The sequence below is a fragment of the Gobio gobio genome, assembly GCF_949357685.1.
Source record: "Gobio gobio genome assembly, chromosome: 11".
In the NCBI taxonomy this organism is placed as follows: Eukaryota; Metazoa; Chordata; class Actinopteri; order Cypriniformes; family Gobionidae; genus Gobio; species Gobio gobio.
This window is the reverse complement of record NC_137104.1, coordinates 33410256-33434126: the sequence shown is the minus strand read 5'-3', so window position 1 is coordinate 33434126 and position 23871 is coordinate 33410256. Positions and strand designations below refer to the sequence as shown.

At 43.1% G+C, this 23871-nt stretch overlaps 1 protein-coding gene across 1 annotated transcript; it reads right to left on the bottom strand.

The window, feature by feature from the left end:
* Window positions 1–17959: 17959 nt before the first annotated feature.
* LOC307133579 (uncharacterized protein) lies at window positions 17960–23118 on the bottom strand. The gene is made up of 2 exons (XM_079828682.1): window positions 23003–23118; window positions 17960–19947 (listed from the first exon to the last, which is right to left on the bottom strand). The coding sequence occupies exons 1-2, from the start codon at window positions 23006–23008 to the stop codon at window positions 19036–19038; spliced, it is 918 nt and encodes a 305-aa protein (XP_079684808.1). The 5' UTR covers window positions 23009–23118; the 3' UTR covers window positions 17960–19035.
* Between the last annotated feature and the right edge of the window lie 753 nt (window positions 23119–23871).

The window sequence follows — 23871 nt, the reverse complement described above, 5'->3', positions numbered from 1 at the left end:
GGGCTATAATACACAAAAACCTAGTGGAAATACTACAAATAGGTCGTTCTCTCCATTCCACACTGGCCGAGTTTTTCGGCCCGGTAAATAAATACTAATTTGCTGCCCTCATTTTAATAAAGCTGTCTGCTACTTGCTCCATAAAAAACAAAACAAAATATTACGTCAGATCACCTAACGAATGAAGCTGCATAGTGGTAATGCAGGGGTCAAGTTCACGTTAAGAAATAAAGACCCCAGGCCTTTAACACATTTTGTTGGTTATTTGAGTAAATTAAAACACAATACTTTCATTTATAAGTGTATTCCTCGGCTGGGGGTTAGGCTAGGCTGCGAAGGATCCACTTGTTTTGGTTCTATCCTTCGTGGGGGAGAAGGACAGTAAGTAGGTTTGCCAGGTCTCTGCAACAAAAGTAGTCCAAAACTCCCAATGCGATTTCCTCCATCGAGCGGCCGAATTCTCCACTGGATTTGTACGTTTGGGGGTGTTGGAGAGGGGGTTTCTATCTTTGGCTGTGTTCGAAATCGCCCCCAATTCCCTCATTCACTTTTCCCTACATTAATCTACTGATTTAGTCCACTTGAAGGAGTGAATGAAAACGAGTGAGGGAATTCGGACACTAAGTGTGCCGGAAAGGCTGCCGTTTTTGCAGTTTGTGCTTGCTGTTTATTTGATACGTAGCAAACCGGCAGCTTATCTTGAACTCTGCCGTGGAAACTCACATGTATAAACCTTAATCAAACAATTTAATAATCAATTAAAAAATAATTTATACCTGTATGCATGATATTGCGCTGGACCAGTGTGGTTTGGAAGATGGATGGATGATTGATTCATCTCCTGGCAGAAATCTCCCCCATACCATAGGGCACTATTTGAGGGAACAGCCATTTAGCGGTGTCCGAAACCATAGTGGACGTTATTGAGTGCACTCATTCAATCCCACAATGCACCGCAATAAAGAGTTTACAACTTATACACGCTCGCCGGCTAGAGAATACCCATAATGTACTGTGAGAGTGCATCGAATGAATTCCTGCGTCTCGCCAGAAGATGGCATCCACAGCGGAATCCGGAATCATTGTATGTGGGTGGGACAAGACCCATCCACTTTTTAAGACCAATGATATTGGACCCACTCACTTTTATCGTCTCTAATTGAGCACATATCTGTTTACCTACCCCTAACTGATAAACACTGATTAAACGCGTTAGAAGCTTTATTTTCACTTTTCTAATATTTTTTTTCATTTTCTTTGAAAATAAATGCCTTTCCGATCTGATATGTGATGGGAAAAAGGAGTAGAGCGAGTTCGGCAAAAGGCAGATTCGAACCTCAGATCAATTTGCGTCAAATCTTGATGCCCTGTATAGGACAAAAACTCAAATGGCTCTATTTTTCTTTTGAAAGTCATTGCAGTAGTGACAATAAGTGGCCTACTCCAGGCCTCTACCTTACATTTACATTTTTTTTTAACTATCTCTATAGGTCTGTGACACCATCCTGGGACACAGTAGGGAGCGTTTGTCTGTGCCACCTTGTTGCAGGGGGACAGGTTTAATGAGTACAAGGATACCTTTCCTGAAGATGCATTGAGCAGCACCATGAAAGCGTACCCGATGCTCAGTGGAAGCAAGCTGAAGACAGAGCTCAGTCTCATCTACAGCAAGGAAGAGTTCAAAGCCAGCCGTGGTGCTGTGGATCTATTCCAGCTGTTTATGGAGAATGATCTCGAAGAAGTCTTTTCCAAAACTGTGACTCTCCTAAAAGTTCTCATTACCACACCCATGACCACAGCTGAAGCTGAGAGGTGCTTCTCAACCTTGAAAAGAATAAAAACTTTTCTCAGAAACCATGACCCAGGAGAGGCTGAATGCACTGGCATTGCTGTCCATGGAAAAGAGACTTGTTACTGAGATGACCGACTTTAACTAATCAGAGATTCATTGAGAAATTTGCAGCAGGGGTTCAGAAAAAAAATCGGCAGCTGGCAGCAGGAAGTACCTGCCGTTGACAGCCGGAAGACGGCAGCTGGCAGCAGGAAGTACCTGCCGATGACAGCCGGAAGACAGCTACTGACAGCCAGACGGTAGGCGGGACCTGCCGTTTGGTGGCAGCCAATCAGTATCGACTAACGTGGCCGCAACCAATCACATTTAACTACGACAGCAGCCAAACACGTCAGTAATGACGGCGATTTTTGGAGCGGTAAGTTCGAAAATTGGCGATCGGGGGGGCGCTGTTGAGCAATGGAGGAGTGAGACGTGTTTTGCATAGCTCCGGTAACTTTTCCTTTATTAATACACTAAACACCTGTATATCCGTCTAAAACTGCTTTGGAGTGACATAAGAAAACATAAGCAAGCGGGAAACTAAACTTAAAAGGAGAAAACGATGTCAAAAAAGGGAAAATCCAAAAAGAACGACCAACAAGAATCAGGCCTTGATCAACCCTCGGGCTTAACTGAGGTGGTTGAGCCCGACGACCTAAGTGAAGAGGTGGACCCACCAAATCGGGCTGTGCTGGCCGCTATTGCGGCGCTACGAAATGAAATTACACAGATTAAAGATGACATATGCGCCACTATCGATGTCCGTATTCAGACTGTGTACACCGTGCTGAGAGGCGAATCTGCTACAACTAAAGAAGAGTTGCAGACTTCCATTACGGCCCTGGAGAAAACCGTGACCTCGCATGCTAACACTATTGAAGAGATAGAGAAGTCCGCCTCGCACCAGTCGGACGATGTCACTGCGCTTCAACGTCAAGTCACCCGCCTCAGCTCTGAAGTGGAAAAACTAACGGAGAAATGCGAAGACCTAGAAGGGCGCTCGAGGAGACACAACATCCGGATCATCGGAGTCCCTGAGGGGACCGAGGGACCCAGGCCGAGAGACTTTATCGCCGGGTTGTTGCAAGAGGTGCTATCCCTGGATGATAAGCCTCTCATTGATAGAGCCCACCGGACCCTCCGAAGACGGCCCGAACCTCATGAGCCACCTAGACCATTTGTACTGAGGCTACACTATTTCCATACGCTCGAGGACATCCTACGCAAAGCTGCAGCGGCGAAACAGCTCTACCACGGTGGTAAAAGGATCCAAATCTTTCCGAACTACCCGCCTGCCGTGGCAAAAAAAAAAGAGGGCATTATTCAACCGCACCAGGGAGCTGCTACGGGGCAGACCCGGGGTCAGATACGGCCTCCTCTATCCTGCTAGACTCCTGATAACTCACAACGGCACACAGATCTCGTTTATAGATGCCAAAAAAGCGGAGGAATGCGCTGAACGCCTCTCGACATCGGACTCGACTGGAGTGGGACAGAAGGACACTTAAACTGATGCGGAGAATCAAGATATTCAGAATGGTGGTTATGTACTGGTGCTTATTAGTTAGCTTTTATGACTAGCGTTAGCACAACACTAGCTGTCACCTATCCACGTGAGTTACACACTCGTGCACACACACAGCTGGTACCTCACCATCTGACTGTAAGACCGCCATTCTCATCAGAATAATAATTGGAAAATGTTATGTTATGTGTTTTCATACAGTTCGGGGTTTGCACTGTTATTTTCTCTTTTTCCCCCCTGAAATTCTATCTAGAGCCCAGACAATTGTTCAGCTAGTGTTACTGAAAAATATCGGGTTATTGCCTCTGTTGAAGTTGCAACTCAGTAAATTTTTTGGTCATACATATTTAAATTTCATTCTCTTCTTTTGTTTTTCCTGTTACACAGATTATGCGAATCCCCACCCTGGGGAAAGTCTGATTACAGTTTTCCTTAGCTATAGATATTGGGTATATGGGTATATGTATGGGTGTGTGGACCTGTGTATATGTTTATATTTGTGTGTAGGAGTGTGCGTGTGTGTGTGTGTGTGTGTGTGTGTGTGTGTGTGTGTGTACTTTGTGTATGTATGTATGTGTGTATGTATGTGTATGTATGTATGTGAGTATATGTATATATATATGTGTATGTGTGTGTGTATATATGTATGTGTATGTATATGTATATATGTGTATATGTGTGTGTATGTGTATGTGTATGTATGTATATATATATATATATATATATATATATATATATATATATATATATATATATATATATATATATATATATATATATATATATATATATATATATATATATATTTTACAGTCTATGGCGTATACTCATGGATACTATATTACTATGACACTCAAGCTATGTTGTTTTTTCTTTATCTTTATTTAAAAAAATATATATATATTTTTTGTCTTCACTAAACTACCTAAAATCTTGTATAAGTTGCCTAGCTATGGGACCACAGTTAGGAGTTAGCATCAGGCCACCAGAAGGTGTGGGGAAGTAACTTAAGCTATTGGTTTGTTTGTACTTCCTTAAGAAGGCTCGCGCCATATTCACTTAGAATTGGCTAGAGTAGTTTTGTTTTCTTTTGTTAATACAGGGACTGTGCTGACCTTGATAACTGTTATGGGGCGGATCGGGGTAGAGGGCAGGGGAGGGATAGGAAGACCATTCACTCAAATCCCACATATTCACATCTATACTGCTACAGATACTGTACTGATCACAGATTTAGGATGTATGATAGTTTAAACAATCGCAACAGAGGGATGAAAGGTCTCACATTTTCCAGCTGGAATGTACGTGGAGTAAATAACCCAGTCAAGAGAGGTAAAGTTCTGACCCACCTAAAATCACTGACCTCAGACATTATGTTCCTACAGGAAACTCACTTGAAGAGTTGCTCGCATGGCAGGTTAAAAGCAAATTGGATAGGGGAAGTCTACCACTCAAACTTTTCATCCAAAGCAAGAGGTGCAGCCATTCTACTGAGAAAAGGTGTACCCTTTTTACAGAAAAAAACAATCACCGACAAAGAAGGCCGCTATATTATAGTGATTGGTGAAATTCACAACATTTCCCTCACTCTAGTAAATATATATGCCCCCAACATAGATAACCCCATATTCTTTCAGAAGGTCTTTTCACTGATACCAGACATCTCACAAACACACTTGATAATAGGGGGTGATTTTAATACTGTCCTTGATCCATATCTTGATAGGTCCTCCACGAAGAGACTCCCAAGAAACGCCTCTAGTGAATTTTTAAATACGTTCATTAATAACACAAATGTACTCGATATATGGAGAGCGATGAACCCTTCAGGTAGAGACTATTCATTTTATTCACCTGTACACAACTCCTACAGTAGGATAGACTACTTCCTGGTGGACGCCAAGCTCATACCGTCCACATTGAATGCTAAATACCACAACATTGTGATTTCAGATCACAGCCCGCTCACCTTTTCGGTATGTTTAGACCATGTAGTTAAGCCACATGCCTCTTGGAAATTGAACTCTCATTTACTCACTGAAAATAAATTTTGCGAATATTTGAAAGACCAGATTTCTTTATACTTTGAAGTAAACGACAACCCTGGTACCTCTCCCTCCATCCTCTGGGAAGCATTCAAGGCTTACATACGAGGCTGTATCATCTCATTTGAAGCTTCTAGGCGAAAAGTAAATAAGACCAAATTAAAAGAGTTAGAAGATCAAATTAAATTACTTGACATAGAAAATGCACATTCCCCCTCTACTATACTGCACTCGAAAATAGCAACACTTAAGTATGAATATAACAAAATGATCTCTGCAAAACTAAGTAAAGCATTCCTCTATACTAGGCAAAAATATTTTGAATTTGGTGACAAACCACACAAACTACTAGCTAGACAACTCAGAAAAATGGAAAGCGACAGAACGATACACAAGATAAAAGCCCATAATAATACAATACTTACAAAACCTAAAGATATCAATGACAGGTTTCTTGAATTTTATACGGATTTGTATACCTCAAAGACCACTTCAGACTCTATAACTATTAATGCATTCTTAGACAAATGTGAGCTTCCCAGACTGAGTGAGGAAGATTGTAATTCTTTAAATTCTGACCTCACAATTGCAGAGGTTCAGAGCGCCATTGCCTCCCTAAAGAGTAATAAGACACCTGGGGCCTCATTTATAAACGTTGCGTACGCACAAAAGAAGGCGTACGCCGCTCTCTACGCAATAATTGGTATTTATAAAAAGCAAACTTGACGGGAAAATGTGCGGTCCTTCACGCAAGCTCTGACCCAGGCGTACGCACAAAAACGGGTGAAATGAGAAATGGCGACACCGTCGGCAGATGGAAGAAACACGTGAAAGTGTGTGAAACTGTAGACCGTTGTGTAAAAGAAATGGCAATAGGCTATGCCTCTCATAAATAACTTGAAGACTTCACAAAACAAGTATTACAATTAACAGCCTACACGAACACCCGTTTGATCGATCTGCAGTGTAAAACAAACAAAATCAAACGAAAATTACAACAGAAATGCAAAAAAAAAAAAAAGTGAAATATGTTCTGCAACAATATTGGCATGTTATGCAATTCATCCTCATATATAATATGGTAAACAGAACGAAATAATGTACAAAACTGATATTCTCGTCAATGTGTCCGTCTGGCGGAGCAGATATAGATGCAATTAGATAGACAGATAGATAGATAATTAGGGAGATAGATAAATAGATAAATAGATAGATAGATGTATTAATGGTCCACTGGGGAAAGTTGTTTTCATAGTAAAAATTTCTTCATCAGCTACGGAATCATGGTATTCATGCAAATGCCTTTAGTTTGTTTTATTTTCGATAAAATAACTGACGTATGTCTCAACCATTCAGAAAGCTGCAAGAAATTACATTTGCACTGAACTATTTCCCATTTCCACGTAGATAATAGGGATAGGGATTAATAGGGATTCCCCAATAATTGCCGCCAGTCTCTCATCAAGAGGGGTCAGCTCCGGTGTCCCCTTTCCCCCACCCGTGGCAGACACACTCTGGCGATGCAGCGCCAGACTTTGATGTCCGACCATGTCTTTTTTTTTCGGCCACGGTCCGAGGTTGTGAGGCTACAGCATTTACGGCGTCTGCAACCTTTTGCACTTCAAGTGCCTTTTTGGCATTAGTTATGCCCACACTGTGCCCTCCAAACAACATTTTTCTCCTCTTTTCCACCTCGCCAACGATAATTTCTACTTCACATTGAGTGAAGTTACGTTTTTTTGATTTCCTCTCTGTGTTTGCCATGATTTCGCAATCGATGAATATTAATTTGTGGGCGTTTCACGGACTATTTATGGGCAACTATGGGCGTGACATGAAGCCGCAAAAGCTGCGCTACATTTAGAATTGATTGTGATTTATTAAGGGAAAACTGCGTAGGATGTGCGTGCGCACGGTTTTATAAATCCGAATATTTCTGTGCGTACGCACGTCCTATGTTTCATCCGTACGCCACTTCTGACGCAAATCCTACGCAAAGTTTTATAAATGAGGCTCCTGGTCCTGATGGACTTCCAGGGGAATTATATAAAACATTCAGTGAAAATCTATCCCCTTACCTGTTGAAATTATATGAACATGCCCAGATACAGGGTCATTTACCCCCCACCTTAACTGAGGCTGTGATCACATTAATCCACAAAAAAGGAAAGGACTCACAGGAAGTAGGTGCTTATCGTCCTATCTCCCTCCTTAATGTCGATGGGAAATTATTTGCCAAGATACTGGCTAACAGGCTGAATCCTCTATTAGGAAAACTAGTTCATAAGGACCAGACGGGTTTCATACCAAATAGGAGTGCTTTTTTCAATCTTAGACGTCTTTTCAATATTATATATACAAAGAGAGGTCCACCCACTGATCTTGTCATACTTGCACTTGACGCCGAGAAGGCATTTGACCAAATTGAGTGGTGTTACTTATTTGAAGTTCTTAATAGGTTAAATTTCGGAAATAAGTTCCTATCACTAATTAAACTAATTTACAAGAATCCCACGGCTCAAATCCTAACAAACCGGTCAATTTCCTCCCCGTTTAGCTTACATAGAGGGACGAGACAGGGATGTCCACTATCCCCTTTAATTTTTGCACTGGCTATCGAACCTCTAGCCCAATGTATCAGACTGGAGCCCCAGATTTATGGATACTCGACTAAAGACACAAATAATAAGATATCATTATACGCGGATGACATCCTCCTATATATAACGCGGCCTCAAGTCACCATCCCAAATCTTCTCGACAAAGTTAACCTGTTTGGGACCTTTTCGGGTTATCGGATCAATTGGACTAAAAGCGTTTTAATGCCGATCCATATGAGTGACGTAGCACACCTAGATCACTTTCCATTTGCAGTCTCTCCAGAAAAATTTACCTATTTGGGGATAGAAGTGACAAAGCAGTACTCATCTTTATTCCAGGCAAACTTCCCCCCTCTAATAGAGCGATTACAGACAAGAATATCATTCTGGGACACGCTTCCAATTTCTTTAATTGGGAGAATTAATGCTATAAAGATGATTTTCCTCCCGCAATTATTATACCTATTTCAAAACATCCCAATATTTCTAAAAAAATCCTTTTTTAAACACCTAGATTCTTTAATAGTTCCTTTTCTGTGGGGACACAAAGTTCACAGAATAGGTAAAAAACATCTCTGTAGACCAAAGCCAAATGGGGGATTGGCACTCCCAGACTTTTTGTTATATTACTGGGCCTCAGCGATTAAGATGTTTACCTTTTGGTTGGACACATCAATACCAATGTCTGATTGGCTAATGCTGGAACGGGAAGACTGCCACCCGTATTCTATGGCCGCGGTCCTACTAGCTCCGGCCACAATTAATAAGTCCCTGTATAATAACAATCCCATCATACATAGCATGATCTGCACCTGGAAACAAATCAAGACCTCCTTTGATCTTAAACCAATCTCTCCTCTGTTACCCATCACTAGAAATCCCACATTTGCCCCCTCCAGTCTGGATGGAGGCTTTTCTACATGGAGTGGGAGGGGTGTCCAATGTATTGGTGATTTATATGTGGGAGGCGTCTTTGCCTCATTCACACAACTACAGAGGAAGTATGAACTGGGGAATAATAACTTCTTTCGTTACTTACAAATTAGGGACTACGTTCGGAAATACTTAAGAGAATTTGAAACTGAATCACAATCTAAAATAGATGACTGCCTGAAATTGTCTCCGAACGAAAGCAAACTGATATCCCGCATTTATAACAATCTCTTGTTAATAAGCTCCCCATCGACTGAAAATGATAAACGTAAATGGGAAGAGGAACTTGGTGAATTTATCCCAGATGATTTATGGGAAGATAGTCTTGAAAACATACATAATTGTTCAGATAACGCAAGACATTGTCTTATCCAATTTAAAATTATGCATAGGCTTCATTACTCAAAGGAGAAACTACATAGCATATACCCAGAGGTGTCACCTATGTGTGATAAGTGCCACTCTTCCGTAGCAACACTTCTCCATTGTTTTGCTCTATGCCCGAGGGTACAAATATTCTGGTTGATATATGCAACATTATGTCTGAGGTCATAAATACTTCAATCAAACCTGAACCCTAGTTCATCATTCTTGGAATATCGGAGACCTTCAGGAAACTAAGTGTGTCACAGCAGCGTTTTCTCTCTTATGGTTTCATAATAGCAAAGAGATTAATCCTCATCCTATGGAAGAGCACAACCGTGCCTACCTCTAAGATGTGGTTAGAGGACTTAACTAGCACACTTCATTTAGAAAGGATAAGGTATACGCTGAGAGACAAACTCAATCTATTCAATAAAACATGGAAACCCCTCATATCATACCTAAAAACTACAAATTCAGTACAACAGTCCTAGCACACGATATATGACAATTGAGTGAAGGCCTACGAGGAAATAAGGGTGGGTGGGGTGGGGTGGGGTGGGATATCGTGGTCAGTCTGGTGGTGTTCTTCCATCGTGGTTTTTTGTTTAGTTTTTTTTGCTGTTATTTTCCTTGTTTTGATGTTTTATCACTTTAAGTTTACTGTTTAATAGATTTATTTAGTTATCTATTCTTATCTATTTTGTATTATTATTATTTTATTTTACTTTATTTTTATTATTTTTATTATTAAAAAAAACTCAAAATATGCAAGTGAATTGTATGCTTTAATAAAAAGACGTTTGAGAAAATTGGCGATCGTAGTAATGTATAACTGTTGCTTTGTAAGTTTGATAATTTTAACTTTAACTTTGGGTACTTTAGTTTAATTGGTGAATTTAATCTAGTTAATTGTAGAAAATGTTATACTCGTTATATGTGAATTAAATTTTTGCTATGTTGAGGTATTTTATTTTCTCTAATGCAATGCATGTGCAGGTGTACCACTTGCTTTTGGAATAGATGACGTCTATTCTGGGACAGGCAGTTGTCCCTACTGTACAGCTGGGGTGACGTCAAGTCCTGAACACTTTCAGGCAAAGCATTTAAAGAATGCCATATATTTTGAGGATAATGGCATCCGTAAGTATTGTACAAACCACACATGCATGTTACATGTTTGTTCATGTTGAATGCAAGTTAAAATGTAGTACCTATGTAACTATAGGTCAAGTAGTGTACTTTCTATTTTAACCTGTTAGCCTGCACCCCCGCTTTTGAAAAAATCCTAAGAAATGGCATAATCAGACTAAAGCCGTTACAGTTGATGATTCCTTTGCACTAAAATCATAAGTATGGCGTCATTTGAAAGCAGACACTTAGCAGTTTACTGTAAATTCAAAATTATAATTATTTTCATAATCAAAACTAGCTATCATAAGCTTCAAAGTTTTGTAAAGTTATTAGAAATATATTTGTATGAAATATCTTTATGAAAATAAAATTGAAGTTGGCATTTTAGCAATCTAGAAGTGCACTACAGCTGAAGCCACATGTCTGACCATGTTATATTTCAAATCGACGAATTGGGATCTGATCTCAGAGACCAATCTACTTCGAGTGAATTAAAAACGAGCCAATGGAGATTGGCATGCGATCCACGCATTCCACGCACCGCCCCGCATCGCGGGTATAAATAAGGAAGAGGAATGCTTGATCATTGCTTTTTTCTGCTGAGGAGCTGAACTAGTGACTCGGCCCCCAAGCGGAAGCACAGCACCTGGCGACGGGACGTACGTCTCCGTTCCCTCCTTCAGGGAACGAGGGTTACATACGTAACCGAGACGTTCCCTTTCAGTACGAATTGGGATCCCTACCAAAACGCCAGGGCGCTGGCCCTTCCAGCGTCCTGCTTGAGCGCACTGGACCGTCTTAGATGGTACGGAAGTCAGGGCTCCAAGCAGGGAGGTCAGTCACTGCTGTTTCTGCAAGACCCACCCAGTGTGACTATTGGATAACGCTGGGAAGCGTGCCCGTCTCGGGAGATGGTACGCTGCAGAGCCACGTCCTTCAGTGGAAGGATTGGTGGCAGAATACACATAAGGACTAACCTGGCAGGGTAGTGCAACATATGGCAGTCTCTGGGGTGGTTCCAACCTGGTTCCAGGGGGGAAAGAACACGCCCAGAGACGACAGAGCTGGCTCTATCAAGGGAAAGACACGGGGCTAGCCGAGTAGGGTAGCTGGTACCGTGGAAGAATACACATATGGGGTAGCCGTGAGGGGACCGCTACATATGGAACCCAGCCTACACACACGTTTCACAAGCATACGGGTGCAGGCCTGGCGTCAGACGGCCGCAACGTCTGGCACCGCAGGGGTGACGGAGGAGCTCGACAGGGTTAGCCGTTTTCGGGGAACACAACTGGAGAAAATAGAGTCACGTATCCGGCCCAGAGGGCGGGAGTGGCGTTGCAAGCCGACACTTAGAACGGGCACTTAGTACTACTGGCCACTGGGGGCGAGGATGCGGGAAGATACCGGCTCTACACGGAGGCTATAGAATCTAGCGAACGTGTTAGGTGTCGCCCAGCCCGCAGCTCTACATCTGTCAGCGAGGCGCCTTGAGCCAGCGCCCAGGAAGAAGCAACACTCCTTGTTGAGTGTGCTCGCAACCCGAACGGGCAAGGCACGTCTTGGGACTGGTAAGCCAAGGCGATAGCATCCACTATCCAGTGGGCTAACCTCTGATTGGAGACAGCCTTTCCCTTCTGCTGGCCTCCTTAACAGACAAAGAGTTGTTCTGAGGACCGAAAGCTTTGAGTCCGGTCGACGTAAGCGCGAAGAGCACGGACGGGACATAACAAAGCTTGGGCTGGGTCTGCCTCCTCCGAAGGCAGCGCTTGCAGGTTCACTACCTGGTCCCGGAAGGGAGTGGTAGGAACCTTGGGCAAGTATCCAGGCCGGGGTCTCAGGACAACGTGAGAGTTGGCCGGCCCGAATTCTAGGCACGATTCGTTGACCGAAAGTGCATGCAGGTCCCCTACCCTCTTGATGGAGGCCTTGTCTTCATTGACAGGATTTTAAGCTCCACAGACTGCAAAGGCTCAAAGAGAGGGCTCTGAAGTGCTCTGAGCACTAGAGCCAAGTCCCAAGAGGGTAACAAGTTTGGATGAGGAGGATTTAGCCTCCTCGCACCTCTGAGGAACCTGACGATTAGGTCGTGCCTAGACTTACCTAGTGAGGACTTACCTTAGACTGCGTCGTGATACGCCGCTATTGCTGCGACGTACACTTTGAAGGTGGAGGGAGACAGCCTTCGCTCCAGCCCGTCTTGCAGGAAAGAAAGCATGACACTAACTGAACACCTTCGGGGGTCTTCCCGGTGGGAAGAGCACCATTCAACGAACAGGTTCCACTTCAAAGCGTAGAGGCGCCTCGTAGAGGGGGCTCTAGCAGAAGAGATGGTGTCCACCACTGCCTGTGGTAGACCACCTAGAACCTCCGCGTCCCGTCCAGGGACCAGACATGGAGTTTACAGAGGTCTGTACGCGGGTGTCATAGAGTGCCCCGACCCTGAGAAAGGTGGTCCCTCCTCAGGGGAATCGGCCAAGGAGGGGCTGTCGCGAGGAGAGTTAGTTCTGGGAACCAGGTCCGGTTGGGCCAGTAGGGCGCAACTAACAAGACCTGCTCCTCGTCCTCCCTGACCTTGCACAGGGTCTGTGCAAGAAGGCTCACTGGGGGAAACGCATATTTGCGCAGGTCCCGGGGCCAGCTGTGCGCTAGTGCATCCGTGCCGAGGGTGCCCCCGGTCAGGGAATAGTACCACTGGCAATGGGTCGAGTCCAGAGAGGCAAACAGGTCTACCTGTGCGGCTCCAAAGAGGTCCCATATCAGCTGGACCGCCTGGGGATGGAGTCGCCACTCCCCCGGAGGTGTCGACTGGTGAGAGAGCTCGTCGGCTGTCTGGTTCAGCGCACCTGGGATGTGAATGGCACGAAGTGGCCCAAAGGAGGAGGTGGCGGGTGAGTTGGAACATGCAACGGGAGCGTGCGTACACACCATGTCCCTGTGTTCGCACAACTGCTCCCGAGACTGGGCGAGTATGAGCCAGTCGTCGAGATAGTTGAGGATACGAACGCCACGTTCTCTGAGCGGAACAATGGCTGCCTCGCGAGGCGACAGGGACAGCCCGAAGGGCAGGACTTTGTACTGATATGCCTTCCCCTCGAACGCAAAACGTAGGAACGGTCTGTGTCGAGGAAGGATAGAGACATGAAAGTACGCATCCTTCAGGTCGATCGCTGCGAACCAATCTTGGGGACGGATGCATTCGAAGATGCGTTTCTGCGTTAGCATCCGGAACGGGAGCTTGTGCAGGGCCCGATTCAGGATACGCAGGTCCAAGATTGGCCGTAACCCACCCCCTTTCTTGGGTACAATGAAGAAGGGGCTGTAGAACCCCACCTTCATATCGGCTGGAGGAACCGGCTCGACCGCGTCCTTCGCCAGTAGGACATCGATCTCTGACCGCAAGACCTGAGCATCGCTGCTTCACACGGAGGTGAAGAGGATGCCCTTGTACTTGGGAGGCCGGTGAGCGAACTGAATCGCGTAGCCGAGTCTGATGGTACAGATGACCCAGCGAGACGGCCTGGGGGCTGAAGCCCAGAGACCGCACAAGCGGGACCAACGGCACCATAGACGTACCCGGGGTGGGGCAGCGAGGCGGAATAGACAGACCCGACTCGGGAGGCCCGGAGGCAGCCCGGAGTGTTGTCTGAGTATTCCAGGGTGGGGCAGAGTGTGGGTGAGAAGGTCCGGGGGCGTTCTTGGTGCCCACACTCCTGCCCCCTGGCGAAGGGAGGGGAGGAAAGAAGTGACAAGGCCCGGGGGCGTCGCACACTGCCAACCTGGCCCTCTTGGGGCCCAGGGAGAGAGGAAACTGCTCTGAAAATGTGGGTACCGCTAGACTCCGGAGAGCCAGCGGCAGAGTATTGACACCAGTCAGGGCCCCCGGTCCTCCTCCGGGGGGGTGAGGGAGGGGTGCGGACACCAACTCCCTCGGAGCAGCTCCTGTTCTCCCTGGGCTGCCCATCTCAGGGGCGCTTGCCCTTGTAGACTAGCAAGCCCTGAGTGGGTTGGGCGCCTCCCTTACGTCCGGCACCCTGCTTCCCAGATGGAGGCTGCTGCCTGGGTTTCGCAGGGGCGGAGGCAGACGCAGGGGGGGCGCCCTCGGCGACAAGCAGGCAGAGAATTAGGATTTTTTTTATTTATTTTTTTTAAACCACCTCTGTCTGCTTCTAGGCCATCGAGAACACCGAAGAGGCCAGCCTGACAGACAGGGGCGTTAAGGAACCGAACTTAGTCGGACTCACGCAGATCTGCCAGGTTTAGCCCCAGGTTCCTGGACCACTAGTGTGGACATCGCCTGACCCAGGGAGCGTGCAGTGACTTCCGTCGCCCAGAGAGCGAGGTCCACCGCCGCACGCAGTTCCTGCATAACCCCTGGGTCGGGACTACCCTCGTACATGCAGGACAGAGGGTAGTGAGAGAGGGAAAAATGTATACAGATTTCAGCCCTTTTGGTGTTCCATATTTTGACACCAAATAGTTCCATACTGCTAATTTTTCCAATGCCCATCCGGGAAAAAAGGCACGGGGGTAGGCAATGCGATTTAAGCGTTGCACTACGCCTCAGCCACCCGGGAAAGCATGGCTGTCAACTCTGAATCTGATTCAGCAAGAGCACACACCATTATAGTGGGAACTCAGCATCATCATTTCCAGTGCATAACAGCCCTCTCTCCGATGCAGCAATTGACATCTGTCCTCTGCCAGAGCCCCAAATGAAACACTAGGTCTCCTTGTTTTAAAAGGACCAGCAATCCCATCTGTAAGCTACCAGCAGGCATGTGAAACAGTGAACGTGGCCGTCAAACTCGACGGCACACGGTGCGCTGAACGCTCAAGCCCTATGAAAAGGCAAGACGAACACCGCACCGACGTCTCATGAGAGAACATGAACCACCCACGAACAAAGTCTCGGCATGCTCATGATGCGATAGAGGAGTGGGGGCCCGAAGAGATGTACCTGGCGGGGAAGCCCCACTGTAATCCTCAGGTCCACCAAGGCTTATTAGCTAAAGTAGTCCTTTTATGACGCACCAGATAAGAAACTAGATCAGGGAATAAGGAAAGGGACTCAACCCCATTTGAGGTTTCATAGTCTGGACCACGCATCTAGAGAGTGCCGAGTGACCCTCTGTCAGCCGGCGCTCGACGGCACACGGCGCGCTGAACGCTCAAGCCCTTACGAGAAAGGTGAGACGAACAACGCGCCGACGTGACCATGCTCTCCTGAGAGAGCATGGATAACCCACGAACGCAATCTCACATGTTTATATGTGAGAGAGATCGTGGCCGTCAAATGACAATATATAGTTTACAATTTATTAAAAACAAAAAAGATGTTTTTTTAAAAAAGATGTTCACATCAAAATTTCAACGTTCCCAGCAAGTTTAGTTTTCAGAGACTGCAGAGCAGAAAGTGCCCATTTCCATAACACCAAAAAAACTAAACATTCTTAAAAGATTTCCAAACATAATTTAACAATTCACAGTTCAACAATCCTTTCGTATGTTTCAGATTTTAACATTAAAGGGATAGTTCACCGAAAAATAAATATTCTGTCATCCTTTACTCACCCTTAAGTTGTTCCAAACTGGTATAAATTTACTAGACAATGGTGGCCTAAATCAGCCTGGTTACAAACTCTTCAAAATATCTTCTTTTGTTTTCAACAAAACAAATGAATTTATACCAGTTTGGAACAACTTGAGGGTGAATAAATGACATAATTTTAAATTTTTCAGTGAACTATCCCTTCAAGATACTATTTAATATCTGTTCAACTTCAAAGATGCCCACACAAGATTTGAATGTTCACAGCAAGAGTTTAGTTTTCAAGGACTCCCTTGCAGAGCAGTGCGTGCCCATTTCCATAAACACCTTCTCGATTACCTCAAAAGTATATTTGAGTTATTTTGGGTATTCAAAATCCAAGGCGTAGATAAGGCCAAACAGACAAGAAAGAGCAGATGGTAGGTCTGAAATGTCTTTCAGAACAATTGCCTCCTCCAAAACAACAGCAAAGTTTGTAAAGGAAGACAGCGCTAGGGGCGACATCATCCTCAGTTACAAGCAAGAATTCCCATTTTCATCACTCTTGTCTGTCTGCTGGAGATGTGTCTTAATGAAACAACGAATACATCATTATCAGCTGATCTCAGTTTTGTATCTTTTTTATTTAGAAAAACAACTAATTACATGAAACAACCAAATATCATAGTTTTGCAATGTACATACTGAACTGTCCTTTTGTATGTTAATAAAAGTTTTTAATCCAATTGACCTACATTGTATGAACAAAACACCTAACACATACTTCATATCTTTGTATAGGGGTTGGAATGTAACAGTTTGATATAATATACATGATAAAAGGTTGCATATTCTTTTAATAATGCTAATTTATATTTAATTGCATAATTTATCATTTACCGAATGCAAGTGAATGATGACTGTCAGTGAGGCTGCCTTTGATCATAATGATCATAAAGAACAGAGTATTGAAATATACAGATTAATGCTAAATTCAATCGCCAGCTACCCCAAAAGGTCCATGTTTTGTATGTACTTATATATATATAAATAATTTCAGCTATAAAAACCTGTGTACATTTATTGTTATTGTTCCCGTTCTGGTGTTGTGATTATTGATAAGACAAAACAGAGTTTAAAAAAAAAAAAAACCTTTTGAGTGCTATTCTTTTTCTTGTATTGTAAATATTGACACATGACAATAAACAAATTGATTTGAGAAGAAATGAATTAATTTCTATTGATCCTATTCCATAACAAAGGGACAATTTCATTAACTCCTTAATGTATGATTTTTTTAAATTAAATAAAAACAAAGTAAATACAGGAAAAAAATCTCACAATATCACAAAAAGAAAAAGACTGGAATAAAATATTAAATCAATAAAATTAATAAATAAAGAAATAAGTGACTGATATAAAATAAATAAGAGTAAGTAAAAGAAAATAAATCAGTTTGATACAAATAAATAAAAGCTAGAAAGGATTTGTCACAAATCTGTGACAACAAGGGACAAGGGGTTAAAAAAGGAATGACTAATCACCCCCAGTACACATAAGCAGGTCATGCTGATTTTACAACATCCATGTATCTGGAACACAACTCCAGCCTTCCATCATCAAAGTCATCGACAACTTTTGGCAACATGTGGGTGAAATAGAAGGAGTGTAGCCTTGAGATATGTCCCTCAACAAAGGTTGGGTCGTAGAGCACGTTGAGCTGCAGACATTCAGTGTTGCTCCAAATCACCAACAAGGCTTGCCGTAGCCCCGGGGCAGTGCATGCCCAGTGTTATTTGGTGTACAATCTGCCTAGATCCCACACACCTTCTACCTATTTTTAGTTTACAACCTCAGGCTAGGTAAAGCAGGTCGAATCCTTAACTAGATCATAAATATATATTCATACTCACTTTCTAGAAGAACAGACCCCCTCCGTGTCTGGTTCAGATCAACTCGTTTAGAAAGCAGAGACGTGGCAAACGATTTCTTTTTATAAATCAATTATAAGTAGATTTATTTTTCCAATAACAAAAAGTTTTACATACAATCAAATAAAAGTTTACAAAAAGAAAAAGTCTTAAGTAACAAAAGCGGCAGTTCACAAGTGTCACCAGCAGATGTCAGGCTCGGATCATCAAGCAATGGAGAAGCAGCATAACGCTCTCAGCTTCTGGTGTTCATACAGAGATCAATACCTTATATACCATTTCATTATCACACCTCTTCATCACATATTCAATTACACAGGCACAGTTCATCCAATCCTAGATTTTGAACGATTGTCAACTCCCTCAATTCCTTCAACATTTTAGTATATAACGCTCTGTATTCTTTCATTCTTCTTCTTCTGGCTTGGTTCCTTAATCTCCTCCTTCGTCTCGTCTGCAAGACATCATCCTGGGTAAAACCTGTTTCTTCATTCAATACTTGGTTACATTTATAAATGACTTTTATACATATGACTTAGTGTTTTTCTTCATCTTTTTAATAAAGCAGATTGCCTAAAACATATCTCAGCGTGTTCATTTCAATTATTCAATCAAATACTTTTACAAAGTCTTTGTCTCCATGTCTTTACTATAAAACCAAATAAAACATTTTTACCAAACCATGTGTCTGCATTCTTGCTATGAATCAAAGTAAAACATTTTTACAATATCATGTTGTCATGTTTTTCCATGCTTACAAAGTCATTCATGAAAGTTGTATAAAAAAAACCTCCTTTAGGCTCCTCGGCCTTATCAACAGCTAATACATAAAAGTTGTAAAATAAAAACTTTTTATAAAAGTCTCTTGGCCATATAAACAACTTCTTTATTTCACTTTGCTGCTTCTGTTCTACATGTGGCTCTTATAAAGTCCAGTATAAAGGTTCTCTATAAAACCTCCACTACATTTTCTATATATTTCCAACATCATAAAACCATGCATAACATATCTGTGTGGTTAACATATGCCTCTTTACATTTGGCATCACCCTTGGTTACACATTGGGAGCAAGACCTCCATACATTAGGCCGTCTCCCTGTACATACATTGGGAATAAAAGAATCAATTTCATCATTATTCTAACACCAGTTGCACCTGTAATATCCCTTTGGCCCATTGAAGGACAGATGGAATTCCCCTGTGGGCATGCGTTTGATCTCACTGCTTTTAGCAGCAAGTGCTTCAGTAAGGGACTGGTTTTTGACTAAGACAGGGCACTTGATCTCCAGTAGTGTGTCTCTGTTCATGACACCATCCGGACTCGCAGCAAGCCATGGCTCACTCGGGCAAACCACCAAACCTTTCACATTGATGTCATGACCTTGGTCTTGCAGGTATTGCCTGGCGTGCTCTTCACCCTCTGCTCCTTGCCGGGTTGCTGCGTTACCGTGAAAGGTAGGATGGAGGTGTTCAGACAAGAATTTGTCTGGTGCTGTGGTAGCCCGAACTGGCACATTCTTGGCTGTGCTTGCTGTTATCCGTACCCGTCGCATGTCATGCCACAGTTGTTCCCTGCTCTGCTCTTTTGTGTGCTGCTCAATGTACATAAATTGGGTTGTGGTCATGTCAATGTATGTGGTGTAGAATGCCCTACATTTCTCACATTCAAGTTGTGTGCTGTGATCACCATGATGTAGGGGCAGTGGAGCTTTTGATGTCTTGGCAGACTGAGCAGGGAGGCTGGTGTTAAAAGTGAGCTGCATTAGTCCACTGCCAGGTGCAGTAAAAAGTGCCGCTATTGGTGTGGAGAGACAGTGATTTTGCAATTCTTCCAGTGTCTCATGGACTTTTACCTTGCGACTAGGTGTAGAAACTATGCTGGAGGAGGATGCCTGTGATGCTGGTTGGTATAGGTTATTTCTGCTGTGTCTTTGGAAAGACACATCTCTGATTTTTTGCTGCCCAGTATTGCTTGTTGTCCCGGCATTCCAGCAATTCTGCACATCAGTGCAGGCAAGCCCTGTCTTCCCTTGCCTCACAGCATTTTCTACCTGCAGACAGATAGAAACAAAAACCACACACTTTTTAAATAATGGTTTGAGCGTCACAGCACAATTGACTTGTTGTAGAGAAAACATTTTGTAAATCAAAATAACAAGGGTATGATGAGGGTAGAGCGTTTTTGTTACTTTTCAAAACAATTAATGAGCTGGGCCTGCAGCCATTAACATCAATGTTTAACCCCTTTATGTCTGAGTTTATTTAGACTTATATAAAAAAATCTGGAAAAATATGAAAAGAATAATAAAAGAAAATACCCGCTGCATTTCTGGGTTTTTAATTCAACATAATCAAACAATTTATGTTAAAAAAAACTCAACAGATGTTTACTTCATCCCGAGTACAAGCAAATGTAAACAGTTTTTATGGTTAATATTTTGGCTACATCATTATATCATGGCTACAGGAACGTCCGGGTCCGGCGATACAGGTACAGCCTGCAGTCTCCACATCTCCCGTCTTGGTAACCAAAACCCAGGCATTATGCGCTGAATTGTTAACGGACTGGCTTGGTTGAACATCGGCCTTTAGGTAAATTAAACTGCCCATATCGTGTAAAAGTACACAGCCCCCTTTGCCTGAATGGAGGTACTGAAACGCCTCAGAGCTTTTCAGGTTATTAATTGCATTCCCATCCACCGACCATGGAATCAATAAAATAAGAAAAGATCTTGGATGTTGTTATGCTGGGCCATATCGACATGTTGTCCGCCCATGATGTTACCTTACTTGGATGCGGAATGGTCAAAACACCATTTTTAACAAGCTTTTCGGTCGAATGTTGCCATTCCAACGCCATTTTTACACTACTACTCAGCCTGGGCCGGAAGTTCTTGGCAGAAACAGGAAGTAAACCGGAAGTGCCCGGGACACTCGTCTATAGGGTACAAGGTCAGGGAAGATCTCAAGAAGAGGGGAGAGGGGAGAAACGGTTTTGGATGGAGATATCAAAGTCTGGTCGGATAAACTTTATTTTAGAGCATCAAGTGTAACTGCATTAAAAATGAGAAATGATGGAACTGCATTAAAATGAGAAATGATGCTTCGGCAGCAAGCTAAAAACACAGTATTTATTTACAAGTTAATTTATTAAAATAAAACATATATATGCATGTATTTTCATACACACATATATTGGCAAGGGCCTACAGGGCCAATCGGGTCGACCATCTGACCTGCACAGGAAATCCTAGCATATTATCCATATGCAAGCAAGGAAGAATATGTCCGAATACCACTGCAATTGGTCCCTTACCAGAATCAGTTGAATTGTCGCTGAGTATATATGCCGCCGATACGACCTCTGTTTCTCTTTGACGGTAACATAAAATTTAGCCTGCGACTTTTACACGTTTGCTATACTTGCACAATCAAATATAGACATATGAACCATAAGACGAATGCAAATTGTACGTTTATTTGCTTAATATGCCGTTTTAAAATCCACAACGGTAGTATTACCCATAATGCTTTGCAGCTTATGCAAACACGCAGCCTTGCTATTGGCCAAACGTAGTGATAACGAATACGAAACAGAAAAATGGACAAAGATTCTTTCGTTTTTGTGAAGTTAGTTCAACTCTTTCGCAGTACTGCCACACAGGTCAGACTAGTCCCACGCCGCTGTGGTTATGCTGCGTTCACACCAAACGCGAATAGAGCGTCTGGCGCGAGTGATTTCAATGTTAAGTCAATGGAAAGGCGCGTTGACGCGCGTCTGGAGGTCCCGCGGCGCGGAAGGCGCGTTACGCGCGGCGCGAAGGACGCGAATCCGCCTCATTCGCGCGTCCAGTTCGCGCGAATGGCGCGAATTGGACGCGAATTGAGCGTCTTGCGCGATACGCGCGTTACACGCGAATGGTGCTGTTGTGCATTCACGCGTTTGAAGCGAATTCGCGTCTGACGCCGGAGTTGAAAAATTTGAACTTTGGCGTCAATTCGCGCCGCGTTAACCAATCAGGAGGCTGCTCGCTGCTGTCACGTGGTAAAGTGACGTGTATGAGAAACCCTGCATAAATTAAAAACAGTACTATTGTGTCACAAAATGTAGTTTTAAGACGTTTTCAGGTGGGAATATAGTTGTTTAAAGCTCAAATCTGTGGTTTATTTATAAAGAGAGCGCCTATTTTAAAAAATAATCTTGTGTTTTTGGAGTTGTGAGATCCAGGCGATCACCGGGCAATCACTGCTCATAACCCCGGCGAAGGCAGCCTTTCCTCGGCCAGTCCTTCTGGCGTCTGCCGCTGGCTCTGATGTCCTGTAGTGGTTCGTTTTGTGTAGATCTAACGGCCGAGCTTTGCTCTCATGAATATATAATTTGTTGTCTGCCAAATCGTTTTGACTGAGGGCAAAGAGAAGTTTCATAACTTTATATTTTAAGGATATTTAAACATAGGCTACATGCAGTGAAGATAATGTAGGAGTTGCCTGTACCACATTTGTGTGGCTATTAATGCTTAATATATATGTTTAATGAAAATGAAAAGAGGCAGAGTGGTGTTTTATGACATATTTCTCCTGGAGTGCCTTGAACGCGCGTCAATTTCGCTTCCAGCGCTCGATTTCTACGCGCGTCCAATTCTCTGCTGACGCGCGAATGCATACAAAATGTACGCGCGTGACACTAGACGCGGTAGACGCGATTTTGACGCTCAATTCGCGTTTGGTGTGAACGCAGCATTAGAGCGGTCAGCGTATATCACGCGATCAACTCCCAAATCTAAACGCTCTCGCGGCGTTGACTCACGTTGGCGCTGGGCCAGCGAAAGACGCGCTCATCGTATGTATACAGAACAACAACAACAACTATTCACTGTTTTCAACCGCGTGTGTTTGTTTATTATAGGTTTCAGACATATTATTAAATATACATAAGTAGCAGCAAACCAATACAGATGTAGAGTTTGTGCAATACACGCGGATGCCTATACAAATCAGTAAAAACAACCCCTTTCCCACTATACTTAGACAAGGAGTTTTATTCATATCAGATATAACACATTGTGTAAGTAACTTTAAAGTTCCCTCAATTCACCGGCCACTTACTTTCATGTATGTCGGCAGAAGTGGATGATTTCACGTGTTGTAAATTCAATAGATCCGATTGTCAACAGCTCAAATAACGCCATCGTTGTGATTAAACGACAAAACACACCAAAGGGGAGGGGCTACGGTGGTCCAGTGGTCTAAACCATCAAACTCATATGCAGGAGGTTGCTGGTTCGATCCCAGCGCTCACCACCTGCTTCCCTCTTGGGGGTGGCACATTCAAAGGAGCTTGACTTACATAAGAATCATACTTTTTACAACTCATTCGTAAAGTAACGCATTACTTTTCAAATTTACAACTAAATAGCTCACTTACTTTTTTCTTTTCTTTTTTTATTAAGGTAACAAGGCAACTTACTTTTTCACATTCATTCGACTGACAGCTCTCCTGCCCCCATGTTGACAAAAACAACTGCAGAGGCCTTGTGCGGAAACATCATGGTTATTGTACTTCTAGACTAAGTGGGAGCATTTATTTATCTCACTTGCACAATAAACATTCTGTACTCCTCAAAATTAATCAAATCAGTCAAATGCAAAAGCAGGAGTACTATGCAAACATACAATAATTCAATGTTAAATAAAACAACTTTTTTTTTTTTATATGCTTTAGCAAACATGAGGTCCAGACTCATACGACTGCCACATGAGGTTTAAGTCCCTATGAAAAGTAAAACCGGGGTTACCTGCAGTTGTTTGTTTTTTTATTGTACATATTCCTTTTTATATATATATATATATATATATATATATATATATATATATATATATATATATATACATACATATACATATACACATATACTTTCAGCTAGAAAAACCGGTGTAAATTTATTTTTGTTCCCTTTCTGGTGGTGTTTTTTTTT